The following is a 15,232-nucleotide window of genomic DNA, read 5'->3' as shown; positions in this document are numbered from 1 at the left end:
TCTGACAACCCATATAAGGCCAGACCAATTATATTTCTTGTTTTATGGATTTTTGTCCTCAGAAAAGCTGAAGGCAGGAGGGAAAAAAAATAAAAAATAAAAATCACCAGTCAAAGTAATTTGGTATTTGAAAGGAAAACTGATCATGCTAAAGTTGATCCATCATAGATTGGAGTTTCATAAATTGTATATTAATAGTTTTAGCCTTATTCAAAAGTAATACAAATGCAATTATTACATAATTAATTTTTACTTACATGCTGAAATATACTTACATGTGAAATAAACCTACAGTAAGAGACAACAAGGAACTATCTGTTTTATTGTCAAGGTGGATATCGTGATGCCCTCAAGTTCCACACAGGAGAGCCAATCACATTTGAGCCTGAGGCTTTTGTGACATCACGTGCAACTCCCTCCATGCAAGCGTTCCTGCAGCAGATGCTCCAGCTACAGATCTTCCAACAGGTGCCCTAATGTCTGGAATTTAGATAGTGATTCCTACACAAGTGTCTGTTAGATACCATTTATCTTACAATGAGTTGTAAAGTGAATAGCATCTGCCAGGTAGGAATATGGTGTTCTGTTCCTTGCACACCCTAAAAGTGCAGTGTTTTTACATCAAATAGACATATATTTTGTCTGTTCTCATGATGATAGTGCCACACTAGTTCATACCACCATGTTTGAGATGTCATCCAGCCTACTGCTTACTACTCATACCGAGTGACCTGTGATAGAATTGATCTTCAGCAACCCATGCTTGTCTCCCCCGTGAAGACCTGTGATAGAATTGATCTTCAGTAACCCATGCTTGTCGTAAGAGGTGACTAACGGGATCGGGTGGTCAGGCTAGCTGACTTGGTCGACACGTCATTGTATCTCAGTTACATAGATCAATGCTCATGATGTTGATCACTGGATTGTCTGGTCCAGACTTGATTGTTGACAGCCTGCTGCCATGTAGCTGAAATATTGCTGAGTGCGGCTTTAAACAACAATGAAAACATCACAGCCATTTACAATAATTTTGAAATGAAATAGTGATTTGAAAAGAGCGTCATTTTATGATTGTTTGGCATATGTTGTCCTTATTCAGTTCATCAATGGCCGCCTTGAAATCCTGAACTGTGGCGAAGGCTTCAATGACCTGTTTGAGAAGGAGGCTGTGCTCCACGCTGACAAACTCAACACTCAGTCCAAGTACAAGGAGTGGGCCAGCAACATGAAGGTAGAGTTACCTCCCTTTCTACCACCCTCAGTTTCAAATGAAGTTGCCAAGCAGTGAATGTTAAGTGTTGCACCAAGCTTCGGATCAAAGTTGATTTTGAAATTTTAACCAGTGACCACCTGGAAATGATTCCTGTAGTGCATCCTTGCATGTCCACCCATTCTAGTGTTTGATATGCAGCTGTATTAGAGACATCTCAGTAGAGAAAATTGGTTAGAGCTATTATTAACTGTGGATTTTCTAAGCTCTGGCTTCAATTGTAATTTGAATTGTAATTTGAATTGGTAATTGTATCTTTATTGGCTCTGAGATCAAAGGCAGTGCCCTTATGTTATCATTAACGAATATAACATATGTTATATTTGGGATTATACTTTCTTAGTAAAGTACAGATTCTAGTAGTTTTGTTGGGTTGAGTCCAATCTGGGATTTGAACCCACACCCTCAGAGTCAGGCAGCTAATCGCCACCACTCAAAGTCAGCTCCTAACCCGCTCCCACAAAAATGGAAGTCAGACATTTGTTAGTCTAACACCACAGACTTTGTGTACCCCTCTCATAAGTGTAAATTGGCACGGCAGAATCTGTACGATACTAAGAAAGTATAATACCAAATATAACATATGTTATATTTGACCACATTCTTAATGGCATTGTGCATTCACAGCAACGAGGGGCGGTGGGGTAGCCTAGTGGTAAAAGCATTCGCTAGTCACGACGAAGACCCGGGTTTGATACCCCACATGGGTACAATGTGTGAAGCCCATTTCTGGTGTCCCCCACCGTGATATTGCTTGAATATTGCTAAAAGCAGCGTAAAACTGAACTCACTCACTCACAACAACGAATAGTACATACCTTGTCAGGTAAACCACACAACATGGCTGACATGGAATTATTGTGCTCCTGCGTACCTACAGTTGTTATAGAATGATTATGTGATATCTTTGATAACTGAGTCACCTAACCTCTTGTTATGTTTGTTTGCCAGAGACAAGGGAAGAAGTTTCATAAGAGTGGGAAGGAAGTCCTGTCCGACGTGAGAGAGAGGGTAATTACTGCTGCTGTCTGTATATCAACCCCACTGAGTGCCACCCCTTGACCCTCAAACTAACCCGAGTTGTACTACCAGTTCTAACTAACACATACATTAAGGACAATCTGGGTGTAATGAAGCCTCTATGAGGATAGATGCCAGACCTCACCAGGGGTGGAAATAACCCATTGCCCGACGTCCGAGTCCAGTGTTTTTTCTGTCAGGCAAGCAAATTTGTATATCACACTGTACCGGTGTCCAGTTGACTTTCCAATGTTAAGTATGGTGTGTATTTAAAAAAATCAACAGGAAAACGTCCGATATAGTGGAAAAATTATCAGGGCAAGTGATTTTACACGTACTACTGTTCCGGAGTACACTAGCAATTTTAAAGTTATTTCCACCCCTGCCTTACAGATTTGATAACCAGATTCATAATATTTGGTGGCAGAAAATGAAACAGATAAGAAATGTTTTTATTGTGATGTTTTGGACAGGGGTATTATAGTCTCGTTCTGAATATTAAGTTTCTGATTTTCAGCTACTGTTTTCAGCTTAGTAATATTTTAACAAGACTTTCAAACGTTTTGTCAAGTACAGTTTTCAAGTGTATTCTTCCTTTTGCCTGGCAGTTTATCAATAAGCATACTCACTGCAAATATCTGACCTCTATTGCCTCACTGATGAAAACCTGTATTTTATCTGTATTACTCAATGAAATGTGAGATTTTCAACAGAAGTCCTCTTCACTGTCAACTATTCAGCAGTTACATAGGAAATAGTATCTTTCTTAGTATTATTAACAATGATAACTACTGTTTGATGTATGTAATCATTAAAAACTATTCCCACTCCATATTACTGGAGGTATTTTATAGTTCAGTCAATTTTGCATCAATTTGACGATTTACATCCAACTTCATCGATACTTCATGTGTTTCCAACTACAATCATCGTCACTCGTGAATACATACGTCCGCTTTGCAGTGTAGTAGCTATTTTTACCAACCAATCAAATCGTAGCTTGTTCAACTGAGAGGGAAGCCAGTGAGTACTCTGACCAATAAGTGTTCAGGACACATCAGTATTTCTCAGTGTCAGACAGTGGTACTGGTAGTCTGCACAAAATTATGCACAGATGACCAATTTGATTCCCGTGAGTTATATACCACCAGATTTTATAGCTTGACTTTATTGTATGACTCTCTAATACAGTTTGACAATATGTATTCACAATGGGTGATAGTGAACTTGTTTAAAAACCATCTAGTATTGCTAATAACAGGATAGAGGTGAAGTTGATAAAGTGTGACTGTTTACTGATTCGTAGTATTGTAGGAACACGCATATGATGCAATATAGACAATACACCCTTGCATGTTACCATCATCATGATCATAATTTCTATTTATCATCCATTTATTTCATTTATTTCTCCTTCTTGAACTTGATTAAAATTTCAGGTAGATCTGCCCCAGTTGGGGATTGTTTGACCACAATGGCTACTAAATATCGATAATAATTTGACAGGCTGGCACTGAAGACCAACTCTAATTTGAGTCACCGATTGTTGAAAGATGCTCACATTATCAACCACTGGTTTGCAGGGTTGACCAATCACTGAAGTCCTCACATGGCTAAGATCATGGTGGCTGTGGTATAAAACCCCATACATCCACCATTTTGTTGTTTCAGTGTGTTTAGGTATTACATAGGCCAAAAACTGTTTGGTTTCTGTTCTATGTTCAGTCTTCAAATATTTTTAATTTATTGCCACAATTCAAATGTAGGGTTCCATCAATTGTATGTAGAGGTTTTATGTAATCTGAACCAAGCAGTGTTTTAAAAGCACATTGTCCTATGTTTCTACCTCTACTTGAGACGACCCGTGAAGATCCGGTTTAGAACTGATCTTCAGCAACCCATGCTTGTTGTAAGAGACGACTAACGGAATCGGGTGGTCAGGCTCACTGACTCGTTGACACATGTCATCATATCCCAATCGATGATCGTGCTGTTCATCACTGGACTGTCTGGTCCAGACTCGATTATTTACAGACTGCCGCCATATGGCTGGAATATTGCCGAGTGCGGCTTAAAACTAAACTGACTCACTCACTCTACTTGAGACATGTGGGACCCATTGGGCTGTGGTGTCAAAAGGTGTTTTCAGAGTTGTGTCCCTTTGCCATGCAAGGATCTGATGTTCTTGGATGCATCACAGTGATGATCCTTGGTATTGAACCCTACCATGGTAAACGGCTGAGTCCTGCCATATTTGACTGCAGTAGTGGCCTGGTGCCACGTAACTGAAATACTGTTCAATTCCCAGCTCACTCACTCACTCTTTCTCTCTTTGCTTGTTCTCATGTTACTGACTATTTGTCAACAGGCACCGATTATGATGAATTCTGCTGTTCAGTCTGTAAGTGACAGTTTGCATGTCCTGTCCGACACCATCCTCGATGATCAAGGGTAGTTTCTCAATTCTGTCTGATCAATACCATGGACCAGAGAACCACCATAGCTTCAGTCTCAATCTTTCTCACAAACTTGGCACAAAATAATTCTCGCGATGTGCTTGAAATCAACAAAGGATCAAACTGACTTACGAACTAGGCGAGTTAGTACTTGTGATGTATCTCCTTGTCTTATTTGGAAGTGTAATTTGATTGGACAGTATTTTTAGTCTTGTGTCAAGCTGTGGAGGCGAATGGATCCAGGGTTTTTATGATGATAGAATGGAGATACGATGCCCCTGATGATCGAAGATGGTCAGACCTGCACGTCTCGCCCATAACCAGCATGCCCTTACACATTCCTCATTTCCTTCCGAAGTCTCAAGTATAGAATTTTGTGGATCTTTCTCCAAACATGTTCATTATACATGTGAATACATGACACTGTTTATGGACAACAACTTCATTTATTCTTTGTGTTAATGTTTCATCACCTGATGATTGAGCAAGAAGTGGCTCTGAAACGTTATCACAAAGAATAAGAAGTGGCATTTATTCATGTTCTTCCAGCTTCTAAATGCCTTTCAAAGACTTTATTTAAAGAATTTCTTTTTCAGTAGGTATTGTTTTACAAGGAATTATCAATCTATTATGTATGTTGCATGTTGCACTCTATGGAACCCCTGAATATATGTAAAATCGGCGTTTTGTAGTTGTACATGATATTACATGTTGTATCATATTGTTGGCATGTCATAAAAGGCCAGTGTTGGGTTGGCCCATTGCATATATTTTACTGTGATATGGCAGGAATATTGTTTAAAGATGCAAAAAACATACTCACTCACTCACCTCACTCACCTATGGCTCATAACTCCTGTCTGTGGTAGATCTTGAGGTAGATTTGATCCTAACAGAATTGATAGAGATATTGTAAATTAAAAAAGGTAAATTTCGTATGAATATGACAATTCTGACTTCAAAAATAAATCTGACCATGGACTTTGAAATCAGATTATATTTTAATAAATTTGACATGGGCTATATGCCCTGATCAGTCTTCAAATCCTACATAACAGAATATGGCTAATAACATACCCTCCGACTTACATTGTGTTTGAGGCTGAACACAGAATCAATCTGTACATGCAAAAATTTTATGATTTTTATGAATTTACATATCTTTATCATAAGTTTGGACATCAGTCAACAAATTTAAGCCAACAGTTAAGAATGAATTTAAAATGTAATGAATTCTATTTTGTTGGACTGTCAGCGTGGTTTTGCAGGGGACAGTAAAAGTGATAGAAGTAATCCCCAAAGGAGTGTCATCCATGTAGGACATAACATTAACATAATGCTGTAACTGCTATTGTCTCACAGATAACGCCATGGGACAACTAGTCTTCACATTTCTACAACAATTTAAAAACAACCATCGATATAAGCCATACCTTTACTAACCTTAGTACTTAACAGTTAAGCCGCCATATAGCTGGAATATTGTGCGGCGTAAACCTAAACTCACTCACTCACTTAACAGTTTATGTGAACATTTATTAAATGATCTTATAAAAATCAGATACATATTTGCCATTTAGATTAGTTGTTTCCTTTTCTTCTGTGGTTTTAAATATCCTTAATTTTCAGGATGGTCATGGTTTAAATTATTTTATTTTTTCGCCGTAGTACAATCTTTTTTGATTTAGATGAATTCAATGGGGATTTTTGCCTGGTTTTGCCTCTGCTGATTAGTTATTCTCCCTAATATTTAGATATTTTTTGCTTTAAAACCTTTGTAGAAATTGAGATATTTGGTGTTGTAAAATGTGGACAATGTTAAAAGGGACTTAATCTGTCTTCCTGAGGCAAATAACTGACTACAAAAGTTTCGAACCTTGACAAACTATGCTGGAATTTCCTGTCTCCAAGTTGCACCATACCAAGACAATCAGATTGGTACGCATAGTCTATATTGAAATAAAACAGGTCTTTTGTTGGAAACAAATACCCAGTCGATGGGCCACATGCATTGCAAATCATGCAGTCAACTGAAATCTAGGCAGTAGGTGCTATTCGTTGTTGTCTTGATTTGACTTTTGACTAGCCAAAATAAATCTGGGAATTTCTAGCCTAGTTTGGCAAGAGTAGAAACTTGAATTTTATAGTCGGTTATCTCCCTTGCCTGGGGAAGCTTCTTCAGTCGATGTACAGAATTACCTAATCCGACCAAGATCATGATGTGCGTCTATAACCAGCGTTGCTTGTTTCACAACTTAACATGTACCGTCCCAGCTGACACTATGACTGACCTGTCCACGCAGCATTAATCTCAACTCACTCACTTCTTGTACTGAAATATACGCATGAAGGTCCAGGTTAGAATGAACCTTCAGTAACCCCTGCTTGTCGTAAGAGGCGACTAATGGGATCGGGTGGTCAGGCTCGCTGGCTTGGTTGACACATGTCATCGGTTCCCAAGTGCGCAGATCGATGCTTATGCTGTGATCACTGGATTGTCATCCAGGTTCCCAATGGAATATTGCTGATCGATGCTCATGCTGTTGATCACTGGATTGTCTGGTCCAGACTTGATTATTTACAGACCGCCGCCATTTAGATGGAATATTGCTGAGTGCGGCGTAAAACTAAACTCACTCACTCATGCTGTTGATCACTGGATTGTCTGGTCCAGACTCGATTACTTACAGACCGCCATATAGCTGGAATATTGCTGAGTGTGGCATAAAACTAAACTCACTCACTCACTCACATTGTACTGAAATAATGGGATGCAAGTTTATAGATGATGAATGTCTATGTTGCTGTCGACAGATTTAGATAGAAGCATGGAATATGTACACCGGCCTGATGTATGACTGACATGTTCGTCACAGTTTGTTTTAGGCCATAATAACTTAAGTGTTAGATTTATAACTATGCCCACTTCACTATGGAACACCTGTCCCAGGTAGTTTTGTCCCATGTACCTGCAGATGGAGAAAACTATTTTGGGGTTTCATGTTTCTTTACTTGGTGAAATAATCTTTGAAAATATGGTTAGCAGTGGTCTTCAACAAGCCATGCTTGTTGTAAATGTGACTAACAGGATCGGTTGGTCAGATTTGTATTGTATTCCAATTGCGCAGCTCAGTGCTCATGACATTAATCACTGGATTGTTAATCACAGTCTTGGCAAACTTTCCTCCATGTGAACCACATCAGTGATTATCCCTGTGTATCAATGCCATAACTTTACCCTATAAGGTTACCCACACAACTACTTTTGGGGTTTGGATGTGATGGACTAGCCAAGTGATTAAAGCCTTGGATTCAATTCCCAACATGGGTACAATGTGTGAAGCCCATTTCTGGTGTCCCCCGCCGTGATATTGCTGGAATGTTGTTGAAAAGCAGTGTAAAACCCAACTCACTCACTTACACTTTTGGGGGTATAAAGAAACTCTACCTGTAAAGCCCATTTCTGGTGTCCCCTGCCATGATATTCCTGGAATATTGTTAAAAGCAAAGTAAAAAAGCATCTACACATTTCTGTATTATGGCCTAAAGAAAATGTATCCTAGTTTTCATGTGCATTTTGAGTCTGATACTAGTGTCTGACTTGCCTGGGATTGTTACATTTTTATGTTAAGGAGTATGCAGGTAAATAGTGTTTTTCTCCCTCAAGACTTGAATAACAAGCTCTGTAATTACTATTTTGTTCATGTTTGGGTAATTTTTGTCTTTGCTGTTTGTCAGTTTGCCAATAATTGAAAATTTGTATAAATGTCAGATACTTGATCTTTTTTTCCATGTTTAGTGTTTAGTAAATGTCATTTAATCCATAATACAAATGGAATGACAATATCATCGGACTGAGACCATGTTTCTGGCACTGGGTTTTCAAGGCAGACACAACAATGATGTATATTACGGTGTTCAGCAGGATACAGAATGCTGAGTCTATGAGGAAATGCTCTGAATTTATGCACCCAAATCTATATCTGTCAGCGCCTTGAGCATGCACTAGTGCGTGGATATGTGCGCTATATAAATATCCAATAATAATGATAATAATAGTAATAACAATAACATAATAATAATAATAAAAATAATAATAACTGACACCTGCAACAAACAATAGGTTTAGGCTGGAACAGTAGGAGAACATTGAAAACTGCAACATGTCCAGTTTGCACCTGACTGCTTGTACTAGTGCTAGTTAAACACACACACACCCCCACACACCCCCTCCTGTCCATTTCTCCCCCTTCCGTCTCCCTTCCTCCTCTAGAAATGACACTTTATTCAACCACCATCCTGTCCGTACCACTTGCTGCACATTTCCTTATATTCCAAGTTAGCACAGGCTTGAAAAGGGATTTCGATAAGATTCTAGCTTGAGAATACCTTGAAAATAGATCATTTCATTTGAGGTAATTTGGATATTCTAACCAGGGCCCCATTTCACCTTGATAGTGCTAAGGTATCGAACTCCCATTTCATTTGAGACTTACGACAGATATTTCTAAGATGAGGGCCCCATTTCATATACTTTAACATAGACTTCACTACGACAGTCATAACGCTAAGATGATCGTAACTCCCATACTTTAACATAGACTTACGACAGTCGAAGCACTAAGATGATCGTAACTCCCATGCTTTAACATAGACTTACGACAGTCGTAGCGCTATGATCGCTGTGTGAAACGGGCCCCAACCTCAATCTATAGTCACGACTGTAAACTAGTTGTAGATTTCGAAGAAAACAGTATATAAAAGATCCATGTAGTTCCATTGTGCTGCAGTGGGGAACAAACTGAATGGAAAAATATATAATAGTGTACCGTATATGACTGTAGATAAGCTGAATTTTGAGGACCCCAAAAAGCAGTCAGTAGAAAGGGGGCGGCTAGTCTATAGGTTACACTTTCATCAAAGTCATTTTCTGGTGGTATGTATTTGCAAAATTTCAGGAGCCTTTTAAATGCCTTGAATTATGAGTTATTATAATCATGAAAGTTTTTGTGGATCCCTTAAATGAATATGGAGTATTGCAGATTTGATTTGTATGTATACTGAAGGTAAAAAGTAAGGTGCCATGAATATTTTGGGGGATATTTTTGTGGGACTAAAATCACAATTTCTTAAAATCTTCCTCCACAAAATTAATGATGCTTCATATTTTTATCAATATGTGATATATGTATGTTGTGTACATATTGTTTCTGTGATGGTGGTGTCAGTACTTACCTGTGAGTGTTTACTTTGTCCTGTACAGACTGTATTGATCTTGTTTGTTCTCTTGTCCCTCCATAGTCAAATCAACCTGTGAAGATCCGGGTTAGAATTGATCTTCAGTAACCCATGCTTGTCGTAAGAGGCGACAAACGGGATCGGGCGGTCAGGCTCACTGACTTGGTTGACACATGTCATCGGTTCCCAGTTGCGCAGATCGATGCTCATGCTGTTGATCACTGGATTGTCTTGTCCAGACTCGATCATTTACAGATCGACGCCATATAGCTGGAATATTGCTGAGTGTGGTGTTAAACAACAAACCAACCAACCATAGTCAAATTGGTCAATTGGTTTTGTTTTCAAGTTAACCATGGCAACGGGGATTGAAATAACAGTCTCATTAAAGTCAGACGTTTTACTTGGAAATGGTATGTCTCTGAGATGGAGTAACACATCTCTTCATCATGCGAACAGTCAAGGATATGTGATCAGCCAATCAGATGTCAGCTTTCTTTGGCGTCTTTTCTTCACAGCCTTATTTAGCAAAGTTCAATTGTAACAAAGAAGACTAATTAAGGGCACAACCATTTATTTCATTGTAACACATTTTTCCTGTAAATAGTATTCATTCCAGCGTTATGTGCCTCCCTCTAGGGGTTTCGTTGTTTGTGAAAAAAACAAGCCTTTTTGAGTATTATAACATGACATTGTATATTACTTGCTCAGAGAAAAACATCAAGACTGGCATGTCCCACACAACACAGCTTTTGGGACTGGGGGAGAGTGTGCACTTCACTCAAGAAAACATAGATATATCATTTGAGCTCAGGAAATGAAATTGTTGTCATAAAGTGTCAACATAAACATAATGTTTTTTTTTAAAAACTTGTTTTGTTCGTACTCAAAATACAGATGTCAAATACTTTTGTATGAAGTCTTTTCCAATCAAACTGACAATTTAGAAGCCTTGATGCTGATTGGCTCATTTGAATGTTCACTTTTCACAACTTCTTATGGTAGTGTCGTCTGATCCCATCATGCCAAGGTACTGTATGGAAATAAAACGTCTGAGTTTTATGACATTGTGAATAACAAATCCAAGGGATTCTGATTTAATCAATGTTTTTCACCTTTGCCAAATGTGTTGCCAAACAACTGCCATCAGTTGTTACACATCAGATCCCCATGAGTGAAAACTGGACAGTGGATACTGTGAATTATAGCATTTATCAGTGGCAATGAAACTTTTGTGTTATTTCTGCAAAAGGTCATTTAGTTAAATAGTGTTGACATATTCCTGTTTTTTCTCAGCGTAACTGTCTGGCCTTCTACGTTTTACCAATTTACATTTTTATGACAGGAAGGTTCATTCTTGTCATGTTTGTCCCACCGTGCTTGATGCCAGAAACTATGTTTGGAACAGGGCGGCTAGGTAGCCTAGTGGTTAAAGCGTTGGCTCGTCACGCTGAAAGCCAGGGTTCAATTCCCCACATGGGTACAATTTTGGAACAGTTGTCAGATTTGACAAACACCAAGAAAATATCAACTTGGGGAGAAAACGAAATTAGAAATGTTAAATATGCACATTCTACCTTTCTATATCTATCTGTTTATCTGTTCACAGCTGTTTATTCTCATTAATGACACAGGGTGGTGGGGTAGTCTAGTGGTTAAAGTGTTTGCTTGTCACACTGAAGACAAGGTTTGATTCCCTATATGGGTATAGTGTGCGATAAGCATACAAAAAACAAACTCATTAATTACACAAGGTGGTGGGGGTAGTCTTATGGTAAAAGCGTGTCTAACTATGGGACAGTTTCTATTTCCCAAATGGTTAGAGTGTGTGATATACACCATGCTTTTCCAGGATTACTGCTATAAGCTGCATTAAACACATACTCACTCACTAATTATACAGCTGACTGATTAGTTATGACCACTGATCCAGTAACCATGGTTACAGAATGACAAAATTAAGTATTTGTGTTTAATAGGGCTATGTATGTGATGTTTTACAGCAAGTTTCCTTTTGAATGCATGTATGAAAATACCTGAAATAACTTAGATCAGCATTAAGGAATCGAAATTTCTCTGACACACATAGTAAAATGAGTATATGTGTACAATTAACTTTAATGTTCCATACTGTTTGAAATGGCATATATCTTGGTGCTAGGCATTTCCTACCACGTAGAGGATGTCACTGACCTTGACAAGACACATCCAAACTTCTGGGGCATAAGTCGGATAAACGTTGTAGTGTAAAACTTAGATAGATCAGCATAATAAACTTTGTCTTCAGTTTGGAATCCTACTTCCCAGGTCCGCCATTTTGGTGGAACATTGAACCCCTTGAGGGTCCTCTAAGGCATTGAATGGAAAGAAATGTTCCAAGACTAGTTTCATATTCTGGTTGCCCTGACCACCAGATACATATTTGTCAGTTATTTAGATATTGTGTGTATTCTTCAGATGAAGCACCAAGGAAAGAAGGCTGTGTCTGGTATCAAGGCGAGATTAAATGAGGTTAGTGCTGCAGCAGCGTGTAGATTGGTTAGTAAATGACTTACACTCGCATAACCTTGATTCGTGGATATAAGGGAAGTGCGGCAAAATTCATATTTTAAATGCATGATTTCATTTTGTATACGCACTGAATATTTTATTCATTAATTCAGCAAATTGAAAATGCCAAATATTCCACTCGTGAATGAAATGTTTGTTTACGAAAGTCATTTGCAATCATCACCCATTCGTGTGCCCACAAAATGTGATGTCACCTTGTTTTGTGGATTACGTAGTCGGTTACTTTATACCACTATGTACGACATCCCACTGCAGTAAGTATTGACACCAAAGAAAGCAGACAGTGAGAAGGTTGGAGCTAGCGGTATCTTTTTTACTTGACATTTTGTAAAAATAAAATTTGGTAATGGTGGTATTAGTGATCTGGCGCTATTTATCTCAATGCTGGACAAATATATTTAGTGTACTTGCGTGTAATGCAGAGATTCGGAACTTTTTTGTCAGCTAGGCGTGGCATTGTATATACATCAAAAGTACTGTTCCTGACATCAGTTGAGACTGAAGTTACGAGCTAGCATCATAATTTGCACGATCCACGAATCAAGGTTATCCACGAACTTAGGTTACGGTTCTGTATGCTTAGTTCTTAGTGATTTTCATTTTATATTTGGATCATTCCACCATGGGAGTCTTGACACCCGTAAACATCCGGGTTAGAATTTGTCTTCAGCAACCCATGCTTGTCGTAAGAGGCGACTAACGGCATCGGGTGGTCAGACTAGCTGACTTGTTTGACACATGTCATCGTCTCCAAATTGCGTAGATCGATGTTCATGTTGTTGATCCCTGGATTGTCTGGTCCAGACTCGATTATTTACAGACCGCTGCCATATAGTTGGAATATTGCTGAGTGCGGCATAAAACTAAACTCACTCACTCACTCTGGAAGCCTTGGTGTCTGAGTTAGTTACGATCACCAACTTTTAGTGTTGGTGATTTGGTTCCTGACTCTCTTTGTTAACATGCAGTAAAACCAAACACATTTTGGGCAGTGAACACCTTTTTTCAGGGGTTGTGTATTTTTCTTTTATGTTATATGTCAGAATTTTAAGATTCTCCTTACTTTATAGAAATAGTACAAGTCTTTTACTGAATGGCCTCGTTCAAATTCAAACATTATATCTATTTAATTTTTGTATATTTCAAGCTGATATGATGTGAGGAAGGTATTCTGACTAGAATTCACTTCTCTGAAAAATGTGTGCTAATTATATTTTCCTTATATTTGAGTGTCTCAATTAGCACATTCTAATGTGGCAGATTAACGAGAGCACAAAGAGCTCAAAGGGTCTCCGCGTAGGATCTCAGCGCACACCAGACCGACAGAGACCTGCCACTATCATTGGCCCCACCATAAAGGGCTCGAGGGTAGGCTAATTTACTGTAATAATTTGCAATACATGTATCTGTCTATGATATGCTAAAGTGTTGACAGTAATATAATCTGATTGAACCTGTAGATACTATTTTGTACATACCTGGTTAAAAAATATTACTCAGCTTAATCAGTTGCTGCCATTTTGTTGTCATGGATACAGGGGAGATAACAATTTGAGACAAATGTCACTTCCTTTTTTTAGACATTTTGTCAATCAATTATTAAGGGAAACCTAATTTCTGAATTAATGTTTGTATACTTTGTACATTTTTGTAGATTATATTTTAAAATCATACAAATCTAATTTTGTTACATTTTTCACCTAATTTTCCAGCGATGCCTTCATCTGTTGTTCCTTCTTTGCTTCAGCCTCCAAGGCCTCCCCAGATATCAGCTGCTAATCTCAGATCAAGAACATTGGATAGGTAACATGAGATTAGAACATAAGACCACATGTATCATGCTATGATGACTCTTGGTTTAATTTTGGGTCACAAGTAACCTTGTTCAAAAATGGTTTAAAATTCATTGGGCAGAGTTGTGGCCCTTAGGTGTACCATGAACCGAAGATCCTGAGTTTGAATCATGGTTAGTGCTGTTGATATTACTAAGTTTGTCAGCACCATACTCATGATTGTGGGTTTCACTGAACGGGTTAGCATCCAATACATGCATTTCATCGAGAACTTTCCACGAAGCTGAAACATTGTTTTGTAACTGAAATACTGATTATAGCAGTCACTTACTCACTACAATGATCATTGTGAATCAGTATCAAATAGCAGCACTGATTATAACTTCCTTGAGGGACATTTTAGAAGTTGGGAAGTACAATATAGCCAAAGATTATGGATAACAACTTGTTTATTTCATCAGTGCAACATTTCGTAAACATGAGTGAGTATGGTTTTACGCCGCTTTTAGCGATCTTCCAGCAATATCACGGCGGGGGACTCCAGAAATGGTCTTCACACATTGTACCCACATGGGGAATTGAACCCGGGTCTTCGACGTGATGAGCAAACACTTTAACCACTAGGCTACCCCACCACCCCTCATAAACATGAAGTGGAGGCATAGTAAATATACTAAGTGTAACAAAGAAATAAACATAATTAATATAAATGGCTAGGCAGTAAGCTGATAAAGCCAGTAAGTTGACAAAGGGAAAGGCGTAGAAGCCATCTGTACATCATGTTTACATTCCAGCTTGAAGTAAAGAAGTTGTTTTCCATAAAGTTTGTCTACAACTGGTACAAGAATAATGTATCGAAATGTCGCACTCATAAAATAAAGAAG

The 15,232-nt window shown here is 38.4% G+C and overlaps 1 protein-coding gene across 4 annotated transcripts in view; it reads left to right on the top strand.

The window, feature by feature from the left end:
- Positions 1-15,232, top strand: part of LOC124285754 (DENN domain-containing protein 1B-like) — a 66,499-nt gene that overhangs the window by 43,393 nt on the left and 7,874 nt on the right. For 3 of the 4 annotated variants that reach the window (XM_046722028.1, XM_046722026.1, XM_046722025.1), the window contains exons 14-20: positions 332-468; positions 1,100-1,231; positions 2,222-2,281; positions 4,659-4,691; positions 12,442-12,495; positions 13,816-13,923; positions 14,303-14,358. In XM_046722028.1, the coding sequence (XP_046577984.1) occupies positions 332-468; positions 1,100-1,231; positions 2,222-2,281; positions 4,659-4,691; positions 12,442-12,495; positions 13,816-13,923; positions 14,303-14,358 (580 nt within the window). The remainder of the gene's footprint in view (positions 1-331; positions 469-1,099; positions 1,232-2,221; positions 2,282-4,658; positions 4,692-12,441; positions 12,496-13,815; positions 13,924-14,302; positions 14,359-15,232) is intronic. The other variant, XM_046722027.1, reaches the window with a different exon arrangement.

Source organism: Haliotis rubra, unplaced genomic scaffold (genome assembly GCF_003918875.1).
Source record: "Haliotis rubra isolate DU_JTF1 unplaced genomic scaffold, ASM391887v1 Scf369, whole genome shotgun sequence".
NCBI lineage: Eukaryota > Metazoa > Mollusca > Gastropoda > Lepetellida > Haliotidae > Haliotis > Haliotis rubra.
This window is presented reverse-complemented; position numbering and strand designations above follow the sequence as displayed.